Below are 19307 nucleotides of genomic sequence, written 5' to 3'. Positions count from 1 at the left end.
CTTCGTCATGTCGCAGCCCTAGATCCTTCGCATATCAGCATCTTGTCTTTGATTTCTAATCTACCCACACAACCTCAAATCCGATTCTCAAATCACATAGAACAAATCAAAACATCTTCATCATGGCCCCCAAGAAAGGCGCTGTCGACCTGACTTCGCCCGAGGCCGTGGCTCTCATCACCCTCTTCCAATCGACCGGGCTGAGCGAATCTCGAGCTCGTAACACAGTGCAATCGACCAAATCGTCTTCTGCCTACTCTCGGCTCGTCGACGAAGCTGATCTAGCTCGAGGGAACACCAAGTTGGATGAGAAGCAGGCTGGGCTGTGTGCAGACCTGGCGGCGGCCTGCGGATACGAGGCGGGAAAGGACAAGTTGCGCAAGGAGGAGGTGCTTTACGTCGCTGATGCGATCAAGGAAGGGAGATTGAGGAGCACAGACCAGGTTTCAGGTCAGTGCGTGTTGGCATATCGTTTGTTGTTGGAGGCTGATGTCTGTAAGAGTCTGAACTGCTGTAGCTGCTGTGACTTACCTCGAGTCCACCAATGCAACTCGACCTGAAGGCAGCAGTCCCATCGATAAAGATGCCTTTGACAAAGCTTGCGGTGTCGGTGAGTCGTCGTTGGTCGTTCTTTGATAGTATTAGACACTGAATTGACCATTTATCCCGATCGTGATCAATGCAGGCATCTCTTTCACTCCCGAGTCTATCGCCGATTCCCTTGCCTCCTACCTTTCGAGCCTGTCTATCGGGACCGACAGCGGTGAGAGCAAGGCCCCAACCGATTGGAACAGTCTCAAGACGTTTAGAGGAGGTCTGATGAATGCCGTACCGGATCTAAGGTGAGTTTTCGACTTGCTGCTCGCCAAGAGCTTGCCAGGCACTGAAACCGTGCGTTGCTATGGCAGATGGGCAAATGGAAAAGATCTCGCCTCCGCCGTTGACAACCTTTTTGTTGGGCTGTTCGGCACTCGAGCTGCCGCCAATGCCGCCGCGAAGGCCAAGGTGAGCCTTATTGAGCTGCATTGTCCTATGAGCGTCCACCACCCGGTGCTGAGGACCAATTCTCGCTTGCCCGATAATACAGCCTGCCGCCAAAACCACCACTTCCAAGAGTAACGCCGTTGTCGAACAAGTCTCCACCAACCCAGCCGCAGCTTCCAACCCTGTTTCTATTTTCACCGAGGGTTTCCTTTCCCGTCTACATGCCCCCGGCGAGAACCCCCAGATCAACGAGGAGAACAAGAGGAGACATCTCGAGGCTACCGGGAAGCGGGTGATGACGCGATTTCCTCCCGAGCCCAACGGTTACCTGCATATCGGCCATGCCAAGGCCATCACTATTGATTTCGGTTACGCCAAGCACCACAACGGTTGTTGTTATCTACGGTCAGTATTCGCCCTGAATCGCTTACAGAGACGGAGCAGCTGACTTGTTTACGATATGGCTTTAACAGTTTCGATGACACTAACCCGGATGCGGAGGAAGGAGTCTACTTTGACTCGATCTTGGAGATGGTCCGCTGGCTAGGTTTCGAACCTTGGAAAATCACCTACTCGAGCGACAACTTCCAGAAGCTATACGACTTTGCCATGGAGCTGACTAAGAGGGGAAAGGCCTTTGTGTGCCATTGCGATAGTGAGTACAGGTTCGGACGGGCCAACAGCTTCAGGCTTGGTATGCTGAATCTGCTTGACGTTGACGCTTCCAGAGGAGACCATGCAGGCCGCTAAAGGAAACGGTCGTGGAACTCCTACCGCCTGTATCCACCGGGACCGACCAATCGAGGAGAACGTGCGAGAGTTTGAACGGATGAAGAATGGAGACTATCCCGAAAAGGCGGCCGCATTGAGGATGAAGATCGATCTATCCAGCGGAAATCCGTATATGTGGGACCCGGTCTGTTACCGTGTCAAGACGACGCCCCATCACAGGACGGGAGACAAGTGGAGTGAGTGATGTCGTTGCGAGCCAAAAAATGCAGTGAGACGAGCTTGTGCTCATGTCACGGCGGACTCTTCTCTTAGAGATATATCCGGCTTACGACTTCGCCCATCCGCTGTGTGACTCTTTGGAGAACATTACGTGAGCAACTCGTTGTCTCTATCAGACGGACATCAAGACTAACCCGTACGTTCCCAGTCACTCCCTTTGCACTTTGGAATTCGTGGAAGCGAGACAATCGTACGAATGGCTTTGTGACGCCCTGGAGGTATACAAGCCCCGGCAGTACGAAACCGCCAGGCTCCAGCTCAACGGAACGTTCCTGTCTAAACGGAAGATCCGGGCTCTCGTTGAGGGCGGCTACGTGCGTGGTTGGGACGACCCACGTCTGTTCACCCTGATCGCCCTCCGTCGTCGAGGTATCCCCCCGGCGGCTATGCTCAGATTCGTCGAAGAGCTAGGAGTCTCGACGAGCGACTCGGAGATCAAGCTCCAACGATTCGAATCGGCCATTAGACAGACGCTCGAGCTGACGGTACCGAGGTTGTTTGTGGTGCTCGAACCGGTCAAGCTGGTGATCGAAAACGTCGCCGAGGACTGGTCTCATACGGTCGAGAAGCCGCTGCATCCCAAAATCCCCGAGATGGGCAAGGCTCAATTGACCATGCGCAAACACATGTTCATCGACAAGGACGATTTCCGAATCACCCCTCCCGCCGAATTTTCTCGATTGTCGCCCGGCAAATCGGTCATGCTGATGGGCGGACCTTGCCCGGTGACATGTACCGGCTACGAGACTGACGACGCTGGCAACGTTACCTCGATCCGATGCGCACTCGAGAACGGTACCGGGCCCAACGAGGACAAGAAGTTCAAGTCCAAGGACACGGTCGCTATTCATTGGCTACCCGACACCCCCGAGGGCAAGGTGGAGCTCGACGAGGTCCGCTTCTTTGAACCTCTCTTCAAGAGTGACAATCCGGCCAAGCTAGAGAATTACACGGATGACATCAACCCCGATTCGCTCAAGGTGTATACTGGGGCTCTGATTGAACCGGCATTCTTCAGCCTGTCCCGCTCGCTCATCAAGCAAGCCAAGGATGAAGCCGAGAAGCGGACCAAGGCCGCGGCGACGTTCTCGTCCAGCAACGTTGATGCCAAGGCCGACGTGAAGGTTGAGATGGGCACGAACGATACCACCATTGAGGTTCCGCACGACAGCGATACGCCCGTAGCTACCGCCGCTCAGCTTGTGGGGATGGAGTGCATCCGATTCCAGGGGATGAGGTTGGCGTACTTTGCGGTCGATAAAGAAGCCGTGTTGAGTTGCTTGAATGACGACGACAAGACTGTGGCGGGCAGGCGACCGGGCGACAAGCTCATCCTGAACAAGATCGTCTCGCTCAAGGAGGAAAAGGGTAAAGTGGCCGCTGCGGCCGCCTAGGGCTCTGCCCGCTCTTTGCTAGCTTGTACATGATCATCAAATGACGACATGCATGTGGATGCAGCAGTATGATCATCAAGAGGCGGTTTCAGTGAGACCTGCTACATATCTCGACAACATCCTCTCATGCGACGTTTCCCGAGAAACGGCGAGAGGTATCTGAAATGACTGAACGCCTCATAAACGTACATTATTTCCTTGTCTCGTTCCACGTGTGTAGCTCTGTTACATATAAATGCGTGGTATCACACCTATCAGGACTCGCATGTCAGATCGTAAGACCCGTCACCATGACATGCTCACGATAGCGTCTTCTGATATCTTCCTTCGCAAGTGACAATCACATCGATGTGAACCAGGCGAGAAAACGCATCCCTAGCCATGGCAGCTTGACTCGATCTTCCAGTGTTGCGGGTCCATCACCTTCGGGCCGTCGCTTCGGCCCATTTAACACGATGCACGATGTCAAGGGTAGCGGAATCGATGAAAGACGATCGTTCGGGATATTGTTGATGCGACGCTGCGACACGGGGGGCTCCGGTCTTTCGACTCTATCGCTTCGTCGAATCGCAAGCGAGGCGACGCTCTGCACGGGCCGGGGTCTGTCTCGATCACGGTGGATGAGAAATTGCTTCCGTCAGGGGGTGTGAGTGATTGGACACACGGAATTGGATGGAGATCGTTATCTCGAGAACGACCTCGCAGCGATCATCTACCACGTACCACCATTCCTCGATGTCCAGGTGATCTCTCGAGACCGCTGTCTTGACATCCTTGCAGATCCCTCGACACTCCCTTTCCACCGACTGTGCATACACTCTCCGTCTGTCAAGGTGAGCCGTCCGCGACGTCCGGTAATTGGCGGGACCGCCGTTTCGCTTGGCTTGACCCGATCCGAAACCATTCGTCACCTTTGACGCGCGCGTGTCATCCGTTCCCTCGCTCGCTCTCTCTCTCTCTCCTATCAACATCCGTACCCGTCCCCTTTCAACACATCCGAACGTCGAACCCCCTCTCTCTTCTCCTTCCACAAATCCATAGTCACACATTCCACTCGGCCACTCGATCGAATCCTTTTCAGTTCTTGCAATCAGGATCAGTTCTACTTCTCTACACACCGCACATCATCTATCCTACGGTCGATTGATCGGTACAGCAGAATGGCTCAGGCCGAAGGTAACCCCGTGAGTCACGGATGCGGTCGAATACCGGAGGGTTGCTTGATATCGATCATACTGACTGACCAGAAACTTGTCAACATCCCTTTCAATTGCAACGATGCCTCGACATCTCGACGTCTTTAAATCTCCCTCGTTCCTCCAAACGAAATTACATACGCGGCGGAACGCACTCCTTGAACTGCTGGCGTTCGAACTGAATCAATAGGCTCACAGCATCGTCTCCGCCATGACTTCTGCTTCTGCCGGTCCTGGAGCCGGTACCCCTGGTACGGCTGCCACTGGGACCAGCACTCCCGCTGCCCATACGTACGTTCGAGTCGTGGTATCCTCTCTCTGTGACCAGAGTTGATTTCAAGCTGAGCTGCAACGCGGACTTTCTTCGCTTGGCAGTATCCAAACCCTCCGTAAGAAGCAAGCGGGCCACGCTGGCCCTCTCAAAAAGGTCCTCGTCGCCAACCGTGGAGAGATTGCCATTCGGGTGTTCCGAACCGCACACGAATTGGCCATGCAGACCGTCGCCATCTACTCGATCGAGGACAAGATGACGGCTCACAGGCAAAAGGCCGACGAGGCTTATCAGGTGGGGAAAGGGTTGACCCCCGTAGCCGCTTATCTGGCGCAGGACGATATCATTAGGATCGCGCTCGAGCACGGGGTGGACATGATCCATCCTGGGTGAGTTAAAATTCTCCGGGATGTCGAGTTATCAGCCTGGTCTCGATAAGCTGAACGTCATCTCCCGTCCGGTGTAGTTACGGATTCTTGTCCGAGAACCATGAATTCGCCCGCAAGGTCGAGGAAGCCGGGATCGCTTTTATTGGCCCTCGACCCGAAACCATCGACGCTCTAGGAGACAAGACCAAAGCCCGTACGCTCGCCCAAAAGACCGGAGTGCCCGTCGTTCCCGGAACCCCTGGACCCGTCGCTAGCTACGACCTAGCCGAGGGTTTCATCAAGGAGTATGGGTTCCCGGTTATCATCAAGGCTGCGATGGGAGGTGGTGGAAGGGGAATGAGGGTCGTCAGGGATCAGGCTACTTTCAAGGAGAATTTCGAGAGGGCCGTCAGTGAGGCCAAGGCGGCTTTCGGTGATGGAACCGTCTTTATCGAACGTGAGTCTGGTTGCGGCGCGGTCTTGTCATTGATGGGTACATGAACCGGATACCTGTCTTCGAAAAGGATTCTTGGACCGGCCTAGGCATATCGAGGTCCAGCTCTTGGCGGATAGCTACAATAACTGCGTTCACTTGTTTGAGCGTGATTGTTCCGTCCAGCGACGACACCAGAAGGTGGGTCCCGGTGCTGTTCCTGTGCAATATCGACTCCCGCCTCTTTCGCATGCTGATCTCCTTCACCACGTGCAGGTCGTCGAGGTCGCCCCCGCCCCCCATCTCGCTGAAGAGACCCGTCAGGCCATCTTGAACGACGCCATCAAGCTCGCCGAGGCCGTTCAGTACCGAAACGCCGGTACCGCCGAGTTCTTGGTCGACCAGCAGGGCAGGCACTACTTTATCGAGATCAACCCTAGGATCCAGGTCGAACATACCATCACCGAGGAGATCACCGGTATCGACATTGTCGCCGCTCAGATCCAGATCGCTGCCGGAGCTTCGTTGGCTTCTTTGGGCCTGACGCAGGACGCGATTACCAAGAGAGGATTTGCGATCCAGTGTCGAATCACGACCGAGGATGCTGCGGCCAACTTCCAACCGGATACCGGAAAGATCGAGGTCTACCGAAGTGCGGGAGGGAACGGTGTCAGGTTGGACGCCAGTTCCGGATTCGCTGGAGCGCAGATTACCGTGAGTCTCGCATATCTCTCACGGTCTCTGCTTCGCACACAGTTCGGAGGCGTATTGTAGGCTGACTCGAGGGCGTTCGGCATTACGACTTAGCCTCACTACGATTCGCTTTTGGTCAAGTGTACCGTCCGAGGTACCACTTACGAAGTCGCGAGGAGGAAGACCCTGCGTGCGTTGGTCGAGTTCCGAATTCGTGGTGTCAAGGTATGTGAGACAGTGGTCGGACAGAAAAGCTGGAACTGACTCCCTCGAATCTGGCGACACAGACCAACATCCCCTTCTTGATCCGTCTCCTGACCCACCCCGTATTCGAGAGCGGAAAGACCTGGACCACATTCATCGACGACACTCCCGACTTGTTCAAACTCGTCACCAGTCAAAACCGAGCTCAAAAGCTCTTGGCCTACCTGGGGGACTTGGCCGTCAACGGATCTTCCATCAAGGGGCAAAGCGGAGAGCCCGGTTTGACCGAAGAAATTCCCATTCCCAAGCTGGCCGATCCCAAGGACTCGAGCAAGGTTTTGGACACCTCGGTTCCCTGCCAGGTCGGTTGGAGGAACATTATCCAGGAGAAGGGACCCGCTGGATTCGCCAAGGCCGTGCGAGACTATAAGGGATGTCTCATCATGGACACCACTTGGCGTGATGCCCATCAATCGTTGTTGGCCACCCGACTCCGAACCGTCGACATGGCCAACATTGCCAAAGAGACCAGCCATGCGCTAGCCAATGCCTATTCCTTGGAATGTTGGGGTGGTGCCACCTTTGACGTTTCGATGAGGTTCTTGTACGAGGACCCTTGGGAGCGACTGAGGACATTGAGAAAGCTGGTCCCCAATATTCCCTTCCAAGCTCTCGTCCGAGGTGCCAACGCTGTCGGCTACACGTCTTACCCGGACAATGCCATCTACGACTTTTGCAAAAAGGCCGTCGAGAACGGACTCGACATCTTCCGAGTGTTCGACTCGCTCAACTATATCGATAACATGAAGCTCGGAATCGATGCTGCCAAGAAGGCTGGAGGTGTCGTCGAGGCCGTTGTCTGTTACACCGGAGACGTTGCCGACCCCAAGAAGACCAAGTACGACCTGCAATACTACCTCGACTTTGTCGATCAGCTCGTTGCCGAGGGAATTCACGTCTTGGCCATTAAGGACATGGCCGGACTGCTCAAGCCTCAGGCCGCTACCATGTGAGGACAAGATGGCACACGACTTTTCCGCTGCTACATGCTGACAACGTTACAACGACAGGCTCATCGGTGCGATCCGAAAGGCTCATCCCGACCTCCCGATCCACGTGCACTCGTGAGTCTATTGTCGTGTTGTCGTGTTGTCGCGTTGTCGCTTTCATAGCCCCGAAGTTAACTCCCTCGTCCTATACCTTGCAGCCACGATACCGTTAGTCAGATGTTAAAATTCGAAACCCTTTTTGCTCGCGTGATGCTGACTGGCTAAGGACTCCAGGCTGGTATGGCGGTTGCTTCCATGTTGGCCTGTGCTGCCGCCGGTGCCGATGTCGTGGACTGTGCGATCGACAGCATGAGCGGATGCACCTCGCAACCCGCCATGGGAGCCATCTGTTCCGCTCTTGAGCAGACCGAGCTCGGGACTGGGATCCGCTTCGATGATGTGCAGGCGCTCAACTTGTACTGGTCCCAGGTCAGGGCTCTCTATAAGCCCTTGTGAGTGTTTTCTGTTAGGGTCGGACGGAAACAGTCGGCTGATCACCCATGTACTGCGTGCTGATAGCGAGGCCATGTCCATGTCGAGCGACTCGAGTGTATTCGAGCACGAGATGCCTGGAGGGTAAGTCGCACTCAGAGGCAGATCGTCATTCACACAGGGCGTAATCTAACCAGTCTGTCTTTGCAGGCAATTCTCGAACTTGTTCTTCCAGGTTAGTTCTATTCCCCTCGCTTTACCGGCATACTACCACTAATCTGCGTCTATCGGGTTCACACAGGCCGCCCAACTCGGTCTCGGATCTCACTGGAACCAGGTCAAGAAGAACTACGCTCTCGCCAACCAGCTCTGCGGTGATATTGTCAAGGTTACCCCCAGTTCCAAGGTCGTCGGTGACTTGGCTCAATTCATGACCAGCAACAACTTGACCAAGGACGATGTGTCTGAGCGAGCCGACAAGCTCGACTTCCCGGAATCGGTCATCGAGTTCTTCCAGGGTTACTTGGGTCAACCTCCCGGTGGATTCCCCGAGCCTCTCAGGTCCAAGATCATCCGTGATCGACCTAGGATCGACACCCGTCCCGGTCTCAACATGAAGCCCCTCGACTTCAAGAAGATCAAGAGCGAGCTGAGGGAAAAGTTTGGCAAGAACATTACCGACGTCGATGTCGCCAGTTACTACATGTACCCCAAGGTGAGTCGGAATGGCATTCCTTACGGACTATCAGAGAACAGCCCAGCTAATGGCGTTCTTTGCGCTCTCGACCAGGTCTTTGAGGAGTTCCAGGGATTCCTCGAAAAGTACGGGGATCTGAGTGTCGTTCCTACTCGTCACTTCTTGGGCAAGCCCGTCATCAACGAAGAGATGAACATCGAGATTGAGGCTGGAAAGCTGCTCATCGTCAAGCTGCTCGCCGTCGGAAAGATCAACGAGAACACGGGTACCCGAGAGTGTTTCTTCGAGGTCAACGCCGAGACCCGTGTCGTCGTGATCGAGGATCGACAAGCTGCCGTTTCCAAGGTCTCCAGGGAGAAGGCTAGCAGTGAGCCCGGTAGCATCGGATCCCCGATGGTGAGTCACGACCGTCACTTTCCATCGTTTCCGCGCTGGCTTGCTGAACCGAGTCTCCCTCTGATCAGGCCGGTGTCGTGGTCGAGGTCAGGGTCAAGGAGGGATCCGAGGTCAAGGCCGGAGACCCCATCTGCGTATTGTCCGCCATGAAGGTCAGTCCCACGTCCATCGTCTCAAATTGTCTCGAAAGACCAGCGGGCTGACAGTCTGCATTGGCTCTTCCTTTTAGATGGAATCGGTCGTCTCCTGCCCCGTGTCCGGTCGCGTGAAGCGCATCGGGGTTCATGAGGGCGACTCGATCTCCCAGGGTGATCTCATCGCCGAAATCGTTTCCTAGATCGTTCTTTTTCGTGTTTAGAAGGTTTAGATATTGGCTGTCTTTTGCGGAAATGTAATTATAAGAATTAGTTAGGATACGAATGATCGGGATTCGATAGGACGTATCTCTCATCTCTTGATCTCTCACTCAGTCAGTCACTTTGCGCAAAATGACGCGTTTCCCCGATTCGACGCGTCGCGACTCTCTTCTCGCTTCTCGATCAGGACGTCATATGATCGGGGGGATAGGGGGATGCAGAGCGCAGAGATGGGATCATCAATTATCAACGACCCGACTTCGATAACTATAATGGCCTTATAAGCTACCGCCATCTTTTCCACTGTTACATCTGCCAGTCCATCTATCGGTGATCGGTAATCAGCTCATATACAGAAGAATCTTGACCTCTACCGACTGGACCACCACACGCGACGAGATGGAGGACAACAATGAATAGTAAGCTCGACTTCATATCGATCTGAATGACCTGCTCTGATGCCAATCATCGATACTGCAGCGAACAAGAACGTCTGAAAATCATCGCAGAGAACGAGAAACTTTTGACATCTCTCGGACTGAATGGCTTTTCCTCCAATGCGCCTTCGTCTAGAGCTTCGAGTTCGACTCCGGCTTCGAAACGTAAAGCACCGGCAAACGGCAAGCATGAGCCCACCAAGAAAAAGGCAAAGATCGTTGCTCCACCTCCTGCTCGGCTGAGTATGAGGTTGAGAGGACAACAGGCAAAGACGGAGGAGGACGTACAGGCGATCGAAGTACATGCCATGTCGATTTCAACCGCAATGCGCAGTATCATAAACTGATGTCAGACTTCCCCATCTCTGCGCAGGAATTCAATGCCAACCTTGAAAAAGAAAACCAGAGGAATCGGTACTTGGCGAAAAAGATCAGGAAACCCGTCATGGAATTGGGAGAGATGATGGACGAGGAGGAAGACGAGAAAGACGTGAACAAGATTAAAGATCTGGTGAGTCAACTGGGATCGAGAAATTGTCCTCATATTTGCTGACTCCTGTCCCTGCCAACCCGCTTTAGCAAACTGTATTCCACGACCTATCGCTCAAAGATTTCCCTCGACCTTCCGGGATGAACAGAGACTACGACGACCTCGAACCCGCCTCGGCTGCCGCACAGGCCGCTGACCTTTCCCTCAGACAGCTATATGGCAAGGTCCGGTACATTGACGAGGTCAAGGCCACGGCCGGAAGGTCTTATAGCTTGATAGTTCATCCGGAAAAAACAAAGTGTCTGGTCATCTCGGGAGATAAACGGGGTCAGCTTGGAATGCGAGTACCTGGCGATCTGAGTCGCTGAAGCTGTGGATGCTGATCGAATCGCTTATTTTCCAGCTGGGATGCCGACGCGAATGCCCAAGGCGTCGCCGACGAGGATGAAGAAGATTCCCCTACGAATAACGTATGGAGAGTGCAGGCTCATCAAGCCAGCGCGATTAGCTGTCTCCGTTGGAACCCGGTCAACAGTCAGACCGTAAGCTCTCGGTCCGTTCTCATGCAGCTTCTCAGAACCGGATTTATAAATGCTCGTCTGTCCAGCTCTACACGGCATCCTACGATTGTTCGCTGCGCCGATTCGACCTTGCGACTGCTACCTCTACCGAAGTCTACTCAACACCCGACGTCGACGCCCTTTTCAATCAATTCGACTTGACACCGGATGGTGATCAAGTCTGGCTGTCTGACTCGGATGGCGGGATGAACCATCTAGACATGAGGGAGGGCAAGCATATCAGGCGTCGATACGTCATCGCCGAGTCGCCTTCTGCTGCCGGGAAAAAGGTCGGGGGTTTCAGCATTAATCGTGAGGGGTCAGTGTGGCAAAGCACATGGCGTTTTGTACTAAAGCTCGTTCTGCCTAGCCGTCGAACCCTGGCTGGTTTGTAGTGCACACAATGACCGAAATATGCGGTAAAGTCTCCAGCCCATCTCACACTGTTGACAGCGCAACTCATCCGCGTTCGCCACGATCTGCAGCATATGGGATCTTCGCCATATTGACAAGGTCAAAATGCAGCCTTTTGAATTCGAGGAAGGTCCAAAACCGGCAGAAGGGATTGAACCTCCACACGATAGCGAAACGTACCCAACACAAAACTGTGAATGGGATGCCATCAGCGAATACGAGGCTAAAAAACCGAAAGCAAGGATACTCCGAGCACGAGCTCCGCATGGACTCAGTTGTAGTGCTGCATTTTGGGACATGAGCGGGAAGAGGATCTTGACGACCAGTTATGACGACAGAATCAGAGGTTAGTAGGTCTATTGAACTAAAGATCGGCACCCTCACTGATTGGGTTTCACGTTTCGTCTTTTTAGTTTGGGATGCTAACCCCTCAAAATTCGTCGACAACTCGCCTACACGCAATCTAACGGAGGTCTGGCAGGCGAGACACGATACGCAGGTTGGACGCTGGGTGACCGTTTTCAAGGCCCAATGGAGTCCTTATGCCGATATCGCTCCGCACATTATGGTGGGCATTCGTTTCAGCATGACTAGCGAGGTATACATGACACTGAAGTCTTTCCCTCGATAACAGGTCGGCAACATGAAACGTCGCCTTACGATCCTGAGTGGTCTGACAGGTTCAGTCATCGGTGACTTCAGCTACAACACGTAAGTGCAAATGGATCAACTCAGATCCACCGCCATAGCTCATGCTCGACTCGACAGCATAACCGCGGTTCCCGCAGTTCACGCGATGCATCCCAACAGACCCGGTACGGTCCTGGGTGCAAATGCCAGTGGAAAGGTCATGAGATTTGCCGTTGTTGAAGACGAATGACCTCGCGGGTGGTGCGTTCCTACCCTGGTGCTACTATACCACTTGTACCGATCGGTTTACAATGTCAAGATTCCATGGCCAATTTGCTTGATCGCACTCTCGTGGCATCTTCCTGCAACGGGGCCGAGCCTTCTTGTCTGGCTGGTCACAGTGTCCGATGCCTGCTACCGCTGATCAACAGCGCGAGCGTCGGCGCTTGATCTACATGACGAAGGAGGGTGATGAATCCTAATTTCTAGAGATTGCTGTGGCCGGTACGCGACGAGTCTCTGGTCTGTCAGCTAGCTAGCAACGAAGCGACCAGCTCGTCCTTTGATCTTTGAATCGTCATGTCGACATCGTGTCGATGATCGATGAAGAGCGTTCGTAGTCGTAGCGTTCGTAGTCGTAGCTTTCGTAGTCGATTCAACAATATATACATGTATACAATTGAGAGCCGGCCCGCAAACCAGCGGGAAATATGACAACCAACATGTACGCGATACCTCAGTACGAATCTCAAACAAGTACGCAGCCTTTGAGCCCAACTCAAGTCTCCACGGCTGAAGAGGCCTCGTTTCCAAATGCTTGGGGGAACGTCGCCTCTCAGAGCACTACGAGCGATGTAGGAGATCTAAGGGTGACCACCTTTGACGATCAATACGAAGACGGGAAGACCGATGACGAGGAGATGGATGACGGAGAGACAGATGACGAGGAGATGGACGACGAGGACTTACGTCAAGAACAGGATCACGCCAATGACCGCAAAGACCGTATAAATAAGCTGAAGAGATGGTGGCGAGAGTTCCAGCCTCCAAGTTCGGATCCACAAGATCCTCGGCTGTCTCAGACTCAGGAGAGTCTGTGCGAGATCATGAAGCTTTACGTTGTCGGCTCGAGCGGGACGACACTACTTTGGGATAACGAGAGCATGGCGAGGGAAATCGGTGTCTCATGGTAGGTACGAGTGCATCAGTCTGGGGAGAAATCGCTGACCTTTGCGATAGGGACGTTATTTGCGGCTCCGTGAGGGCTGATCACCGGCTCTATTTCACGAAAGACGCAATTCGCGACGAATTAGAACTGCGCGGTTGGCTGCCTCCCACCTGGGCTTCCACCCTTTCTGAGCCGGATGAGGACGAAGTTCTTACACACCCGTTGGATCGTTTCAAAGCATCTCATCCTCAGTCAGAGACTCACTACGAAGAATGTATACGCTACGCAGGTAAGTATCATCCTCGATCTACTTGGCCTGCCAACAGCTGACGGCATCGATCAGGTATGCATCATCTCGATCTGCAGGTAGATTGTGAGCCTAAAGGCAGGAAGTACATGAGGAAACCTAACAGCAACAGCGCCTCCGACCCCGACATGATTGAAAACAAGAAAAAGCTGAAACACTACGAGGATCGTATGGTGAAGGGTGTGTGGACGGCGCTTGAGGAGGTGTATAGTGAGTCACTTCTCGTTTGCACCAACGCTCGCTTAAACCAACCTCAACTCCGTTTTGGTAGCGGTTTCTGATCAAGCGGCCGACGGCATCCTGGAATCTGTCTACCGACAATGGGTCGGGCAAGGCGATGCTGGAACATCTGCATCGCCTCACCCAAGACCTAGCAACAAGAGGTTCGCGATCTCCTCCTCAGCCCGCAAAACCCGAGCCCGCCGGGCACTCCGCGCCGTAGCGGAGATCAGACAGTCGCCTATTGTACCCCCGGGACAGTCCAGGGTTTGGGAGGGCCAACCGTTACCAGAAGTAGACACCGATCCAGATGCGCACGCAGACGCGGTCCGCAATTTGATGGTGCAGGCGGCGCGGGATGCGACCGAAATTCAGTTCCGACATGTTGTTGCAACACTTCAGCAAGCCGCATCCAATTCGAAGCAATCGCGGTATCCAGAAATACGCACGGTCGACCGGAATCTTCACCGCATATTGTGGCGGATAGTATCGAGCAGTAGCCTTACTCACGGGGATAAGCGGCTTGCGATAGACGTTATCGTGAATGTGATGGTCTTAGCCTTGGGTCCAACCCCTGGACTATCACACTTTTTCCTTATGGCAAAGTGGCGACACTTCACCGAAGCAATGCAGCAGAGGGAAAATGCTCACGATGCCCCCCTCGACACGCCAAGCCTCGAGTGGTCCCTCCAAGTAAGTTCAGACGGCATCTCGAGTTCGCGCATGATCAATGACAAGGCGTTCCGGGCGTAGTTCCTCAGAGACTTGAAAGGCATCGAGCTGTCCTGCACTCTACATGCGTGTCGCACTCGGCCTAGTGCTTTCAGCGGCAACAAGCCGGACCCGCGATTCTACTCGTGGCTGGCCCGACTTCAGGCTTTTCAATGTTTTGTTCGCCATTGCGACCGTCGATTGATCTACAATCCAGATCAGTCTAAGGAGGCCGACTCCTATCGATACCTGTCGGTCCAGGTGAGATAAACGTGCTCGGAACCGAACATGCACTAGCAAACCCGCTGATAACTTCGTTTTATCGGTACAGATCAAAATGGCCCGAGGGGCCGCGGACTTGGGAGACAATTTTCCCAATTTTACGTCTTTCGAGTGTTTATACCACGCATTCAAAGGTGAATATACCCCTTCACTGGCGACGTATCTGTTTTTGGCCTGCCATTTGATTCACGCCAACTGCCGAAGGATGGCGGACAAACAGCGAACTGTTTAGGAACGGAGGACTAGTATGTCGGTGACCCGGCAGCCGAGGACAGATTGTCATACGTACCCGCATTCATGCCATATCCATCATGACCCTATCACGAGACCCGCTGCAGATCCGTTGCCAACCCGTGAAGGTCCTCCACCGTCGCCATTCACTTTGCGACGCTTGGAGATTATCACGCTGTCGTAGATCACGGATCCCTGAAGGGTTAGTGCATGGTTGCGTCAAGACGGTGTTTTTTTCCCACAACGTGACGCCTTAAATGTTCATAAGCCAACATGAGTCGGCATACACAATACACGAAACACGAAACATGCCTCAAGCCGAAGACTGTCCCTGCTCATAAGACTGCCAGGCCTGATAGGCATCCTCTCTGACTTGTAGCACGTAGGTATCTATCAACTTGTCGGCTGTGGCGCGATTCTTTATGTCCTTATCGATCCGAATGCCCTGTAATGCAATCGCCCTGTAGAGAGCTGGATGGGACGTATGGAGATTTTCCGCTCGTTCCCACTTAGGGGGTAGTCGCGCTGGAAGAGCAGTAAACCCAGTGAGACACACAGTGTTAGCCGCGGAGCTACTTCTCCGAGGTTTCTTCGTGCACGACATGCACCTCTATTCCAGTTTGTCGATCCAATCTTCGCATTTAGCCTGTTCCCGAAATAACGGATTTGTTCATGGAGAAGGAAGTCGTCGGCGCTCATTCCCATGCTTGCAGCGGCAATGTCAAAGATCAAGGGTAAATCCTTCATCTCCAGGAATTTCTCCTCCCGAGTTGGGTCAATCGCACAGTGCAGCACGACCTTGTGTACTCGGTAGGTGGTTTTTGCGTCGTTTTCACCAAGACGACCCGTCACGAACAAGCACGGGATGAAGCAGAACTGTAATAAAGGATGTTAGCCTCTTGCGGCTTCATGGGGAAGATGAAGAAGGGCTCACTTCAAGAACGGCATTCGAATGGCCTGTGAAGTAGTCATATTGGGCTTCGAATAGTACCTTCGCAAGAGAGATGTGAAAGGTTAATACTAACTCCGCAAGAGAGACGTGAAAAGTCAATACTACCTTCTCAAGAGGGATGTCAAAGGTTGCTGCGATTCTAGCCAGATGATCTCGGTATATCTAGATTTAATGAGATCAAGATAATGCTACTAGACGATATGATCCATCTGGATGTAGGCTTTGGACGTAGGCTTACCTGTACTTCCGATCGCGTGAAATCCAGAAGCGTTTTCTTCTTCGGGACCCTCATGAGATGTGCCGGCTCCCCTATGGACCACGAAGCCCGAGCAGACCTTCGTCGTTTCCAAACTGCGACGTAGTATTTCCTGTAGTGCGTCTTCACCACTTGGACCTGTTGGTCGTGCATCCACCAGTTGATCATGTCGCAGAAGGCTCGCACCTTTCTGGTGGGGCCCAACTTCTCGTCCCCTCGGGTGGTATCTTCCTCCAGGAGATGACGATGCACAAGCTCGTCGGACCAACCGAGGGGGACCAAATACTGTGCATTCGAGTCCTTTTAGCGATTGACCATAAGTTCCATCTGAGTTTAGACATACCTCTACTATAAAACGATCTACGGCATCGGCTATCGCCCGTTCATCCCGTTCGACCTCCTGCGGCGTTCGTTCGTACTCGTGTACAGCTTTCCCTCTCTGGAGCACGCAGAACGGGTTTGTAGTTCGGTTAAATACAGTGGCATCGCTAGTTCGGCCGAAGGGGAGCGGTTTTTGTAAAAAAAAAAAAAACATATGGTTCACGACATATCAGCCAACCAGTGGTAAGATCGGACCATGCTCACACCAAAGTTCGACTTACGTTCGTCGAGGTCCGCCATGCTTTGGATAACGGTGGAAGTTGAATCCCCAACCCGTTCGCAAGACATCCAGTTCGAATTCCCTCGGATCGTCGTTCCAACATGTGCGCCATTTATCGTCTGCTTCGCCATCACCGTTTCCAGCCTCACCATCGCTCCGTTTATCGTCTGCTTCGCCATCACCGTATCCAACCTCACCATCGCTCCATCTATGATCCGCTTCGCCATCACCGTTTCCAGCCTCACTACCGCTCTTCTCGCTGAGACCATCACCCATGTTGACGTCTTCACACTCCCGTCCGCCTTGTCCGTTACGTTCTTGTCGATCGTCATCGCTATCTTGTTCCCTTTGGCGCCTCCTCATCATTCTCTGTGTCTCCCTCTCCTTCTTTCTCTTTCTCTTCCTCCTATCCTTGTCCGCCTGCGGTTCCCACTGGTCCGAATCTGAATCGCTGGTATCGATTGTGTCCGGATGGGTTTGACTGGTATTGGTGGTGTCTTGCTCTTGATGGAGGTACGAGTAAAAAGGGACAGCCGTCTCGGTGCATTTGCGTTTGGGCCGATCGTCGTCGCCGGTCATGGGCCAGGGTACGACTGTCGGACTGAGAGATGGGTTTGGGAAGCTCGACGATATGGCGGATAAGGACGAGGTGTACATGACGAATGATGCAGTGATATGCAGATGACGATGGGTGGATGGCTGACTTGTGATGCTTGTGACTCTGTAGAGGAGCGGCGTACCAAAGATCTTTCTGGCTCTTCTGGCTCTTCTGAGCTTCTGAGCTTCTGATCAGCCGACACTCGACCGTTTGTGACTTTGGGCCCTATACTCTCGAGGCGCGCGCGCGGAACCAAAGGTTACATCAGCCTCCTCCACCCACGGCACGGCGGGAGAGGGAGCGGGAGCGGGAGGGCGCGCCTGCGTCCTTTCTGAAACATCCTTTGATGATCGTCGACCAAAACACACATCATTTTCATTCCCACGCCCCTGACCATTGCTTAGGCTATCTTTCTATCGCCCTTAACCCCGACGGCAGATCCTGCGCAAGCCAAAGGGAAGCGCATTTGACGGTGCGCCTCCCAAGTCCTCAAAGCCGCATTCGAGGTGCGAGGTCGGAGGACGCGAGGCTGTTGATGAGGATCTAGAAGCGACCAGCAGCCAGCAGCTAGAAGCTAGAAATCGAAGCAGTCCAAGAAGGCTCAACCCAAATCGATGGAAACGGTAGTAGTCAAAGCGGAGCCACGCAGCCCCGGTATCGGCCCTGAATACAACAACCACCCTGACAGCCCAATCACCATTTTGAGCGACGACGAAGGCGACGACGACTTCGTCGTCGCATACCAGGAGGAACGAGGGAGCCAAGGGGAAATGGGTGCAGAGGTTGGATGGGAAGGTTGGGGAGACAGAGACGATGACGAGGAGGACGAGGAGGACCAGGAAGATGAACAACTCGCTATCACCACCACGAATTCCAAGAGACAGCGCTTGGAGGCCGAAGACGAGCCTCTCGCTACCACCGCCAAGCGCCCTCGCCTTGAGCTCCCGCATGGAGGCCTCCCTCGCCTTGAGGTCCCGCATGGAGGCCTATTGCGATGGGAAGGCAAGAAGAAATGCGTGAGGTGTTTCAATAACAGCGACTCGCATCCTCCTTTCATCTGCGAGAGTCAAGTTCGGAAAGGTCGTGCGTTCGGTGGTTGTACGCAATGCCACGACGACGAAGTGGAATGTCGCTGGTTCTCTGAGGTCGGACAGACTCAAATCCCTGTTCTCCCGAAAGGGAACAAGGACGTTAAACTCGTTCCGAGCACAAAGGCCTCGAGCTCGAAGGCGACAAGCTCGAAGGCGACAAGCTCGAAGGCGACAAGCTCGAAGGCCTCGAGCTCGAAGGCGACAAGCTCGAAGGCCTCGAGCTCGAACGCGACGAGACCATCCGCCTCCTCGAGCATGAAAGCCTCGAGCACGAAGAGTTCCTCGGGACTCACAACAAAACAACTCGAATCCTGGAGACCGATACCATCGAGTCGGACACCGGATCCTTACAGGGACATCAAGCCGCCGATACCGAGCAGTTCCGTGCCACCGAGCAGTTCCGTGCCGTCGACACCGAGCCATTCCGGATTCACACCGAGCCGTTCCGGAACGCCCATGCCACCGAAACCGGGCAGTCATCTCCCCCCGATACCGAGGTCGACGATTTCTTCTGTGGAGGGTACAAGCGATGGAGGGTTGGGCGGAAGAGGACCTACGGACATGTACAGGTAAGATCAGACCCATCCCTCATCACTTCATCTTACTAACATCCCTCATCACAGACGAACAGTGGCTCGGAACATGGGTAGAGCTGTTCTGACTCGAGCCGATCTTCTAGGTCAATCGGGAGCGGGACGGATTCCCTCAGACAGGTATACTGCGTGGGTGTTGGACGTCGAGTCGAGAATCATGCAGGTAAGTGTTATAGCGCGCATCCTGGAGCCTTCTCGACGCCTAACAGTGAGGATCTTGCAGGTGTTCGAGAACAACCCACCCCCGCTTGACGATTGATCTAATTGATCTGCCTTATGTAAC

At 53.7% G+C, this 19307-nt stretch overlaps 6 protein-coding genes across 6 annotated transcripts; all 6 read left to right on the top strand.

The window, feature by feature from the left end:
• The first annotated feature begins 43 nt into the window (after positions 1–43).
• On the top strand, positions 44–3704 carry HD553DRAFT_312202 (glutamine-tRNA ligase). The gene is made up of 9 exons (XM_046180066.1): positions 44–450; positions 518–610; positions 686–842; positions 909–1005; positions 1088–1389; positions 1458–1639; positions 1713–1952; positions 2029–2086; positions 2144–3704. Exons 1-9 carry the CDS (start codon positions 123–125, stop codon positions 3387–3389), a joined length of 2703 nt encoding a protein of 900 aa, XP_046036289.1. The 5' UTR covers positions 44–122; the 3' UTR covers positions 3390–3704.
• A 408-nt stretch (positions 3705–4112) lies between these two features.
• HD553DRAFT_42158 (uncharacterized protein) lies at positions 4113–9695 on the top strand. Its single transcript, XM_046184216.1, has 17 exons — positions 4113–4573; positions 4776–4876; positions 4961–5245; positions 5323–5681; positions 5749–5858; positions 5934–6371; positions 6465–6575; positions 6638–7563; positions 7625–7678; positions 7762–7771; positions 7838–8055; positions 8123–8179; positions 8246–8270; positions 8337–8750; positions 8826–9128; positions 9197–9280; positions 9358–9695. Exons 1-17 carry the CDS (start codon positions 4550–4552, stop codon positions 9463–9465), a joined length of 3627 nt encoding a protein of 1208 aa, XP_046036288.1. The 5' UTR covers positions 4113–4549; the 3' UTR covers positions 9466–9695.
• Positions 9696–9716: 21 nt separating this feature from the next.
• HD553DRAFT_41927 (WD40-repeat-containing domain protein) lies at positions 9717–12626 on the top strand. The gene is made up of 11 exons (XM_046184215.1): positions 9717–9903; positions 9965–10220; positions 10295–10432; positions 10501–10751; positions 10815–10953; positions 11019–11283; positions 11342–11390; positions 11457–11731; positions 11799–11953; positions 12020–12096; positions 12154–12626. The coding sequence occupies exons 1-11, from the start codon at positions 9884–9886 to the stop codon at positions 12263–12265; spliced, it is 1737 nt and encodes a 578-aa protein (XP_046036287.1). The 5' UTR covers positions 9717–9883; the 3' UTR covers positions 12266–12626.
• Positions 12627–12642: 16 nt separating this feature from the next.
• Positions 12643–15028, top strand: HD553DRAFT_312189 (uncharacterized protein). Its single transcript, XM_046180065.1, has 6 exons — positions 12643–13204; positions 13255–13472; positions 13527–13700; positions 13762–14402; positions 14463–14681; positions 14752–15028. Exons 1-6 carry the CDS (start codon positions 12726–12728, stop codon positions 14932–14934), a joined length of 1914 nt encoding a protein of 637 aa, XP_046036286.1. The 5' UTR covers positions 12643–12725; the 3' UTR covers positions 14935–15028.
• A 1822-nt stretch (positions 15029–16850) lies between these two features.
• On the top strand, positions 16851–17599 carry HD553DRAFT_312182 (uncharacterized protein; the record flags this gene model as incomplete). Its single annotated transcript, XM_046180064.1, has 1 exon — positions 16851–17599. A coding segment is annotated over one exon (333 nt), but the record flags the coding sequence as incomplete, so codon positions are not given.
• A 355-nt stretch (positions 17600–17954) lies between these two features.
• On the top strand, positions 17955–19298 carry HD553DRAFT_350370 (uncharacterized protein; the record flags this gene model as incomplete). Its single annotated transcript, XM_046183525.1, has 3 exons — positions 17955–18438; positions 18555–19000; positions 19055–19298. The coding sequence occupies 3 exons, from the start codon at positions 17955–17957 to the stop codon at positions 19079–19081; spliced, it is 957 nt and encodes a 318-aa protein (XP_046036284.1). The 3' UTR covers positions 19082–19298.
• Positions 19299–19307: the final 9 nt, after the last annotated feature.

The sequence above is a fragment of the Filobasidium floriforme genome, assembly GCF_021052385.1.
Source record: "Filobasidium floriforme strain CBS 6241 chromosome Unknown HD553scaffold_12, whole genome shotgun sequence".
Lineage (NCBI taxonomy): Eukaryota > Fungi > Basidiomycota > Tremellomycetes > Filobasidiales > Filobasidiaceae > Filobasidium > Filobasidium floriforme.
This window is presented reverse-complemented; position numbering and strand designations above follow the sequence as displayed.

What these genes read in the sequence shown, in the direction of transcription:
- HD553DRAFT_312202 (XM_046180066.1), top strand. Translation starts at nt 123, where the DNA reads ATGGCCCCCAAGAAAGGCGCTGTCGACCTGACTTCGCCCGAGGCCGTG. An exon ending in TGACAAAGCTTGCGGTGTCG is followed by an intron (nt 611 to 685) that starts GTGAGTCGTCGT and finishes TGATCAATGCAG; the next exon opens with GCATCTCTTTCACTCCCGAG. An exon ending in CAGGACGGGAGACAAGTGGA is followed by an intron (nt 1,953 to 2,028) that starts GTGAGTGATGTC and finishes CTCTTCTCTTAG; the next exon opens with AGATATATCCGGCTTACGAC.
- HD553DRAFT_42158 (XM_046184216.1), top strand. Translation starts at nt 4,550, where the DNA reads ATGGCTCAGGCCGAAGGTAACCCC. An exon ending in GTGGACATGATCCATCCTGG is followed by an intron (nt 5,246 to 5,322) that starts GTGAGTTAAAAT and finishes CGTCCGGTGTAG; the next exon opens with TTACGGATTCTTGTCCGAGA. An exon ending in TGGAACCGTCTTTATCGAAC is followed by an intron (nt 5,682 to 5,748) that starts GTGAGTCTGGTT and finishes GTCTTCGAAAAG; the next exon opens with GATTCTTGGACCGGCCTAGG.
- HD553DRAFT_41927 (XM_046184215.1), top strand. Translation starts at nt 9,884, where the DNA reads ATGGAGGACAACAATGAATA. An exon ending in TGAACAAGATTAAAGATCTG is followed by an intron (nt 10,433 to 10,500) that starts GTGAGTCAACTG and finishes AACCCGCTTTAG; the next exon opens with CAAACTGTATTCCACGACCT. An exon ending in ATATCGCTCCGCACATTATG is followed by an intron (nt 11,954 to 12,019) that starts GTGGGCATTCGT and finishes CCTCGATAACAG; the next exon opens with GTCGGCAACATGAAACGTCG.
- HD553DRAFT_312189 (XM_046180065.1), top strand. Translation starts at nt 12,726, where the DNA reads ATGACAACCAACATGTACGCGATACCTCAGTACGAATCTCAAACAAGT. An exon ending in AGGGAAATCGGTGTCTCATG is followed by an intron (nt 13,205 to 13,254) that starts GTAGGTACGAGT and finishes CCTTTGCGATAG; the next exon opens with GGACGTTATTTGCGGCTCCG. An exon ending in ATCGATACCTGTCGGTCCAG is followed by an intron (nt 14,682 to 14,751) that starts GTGAGATAAACG and finishes TTATCGGTACAG; the next exon opens with ATCAAAATGGCCCGAGGGGC.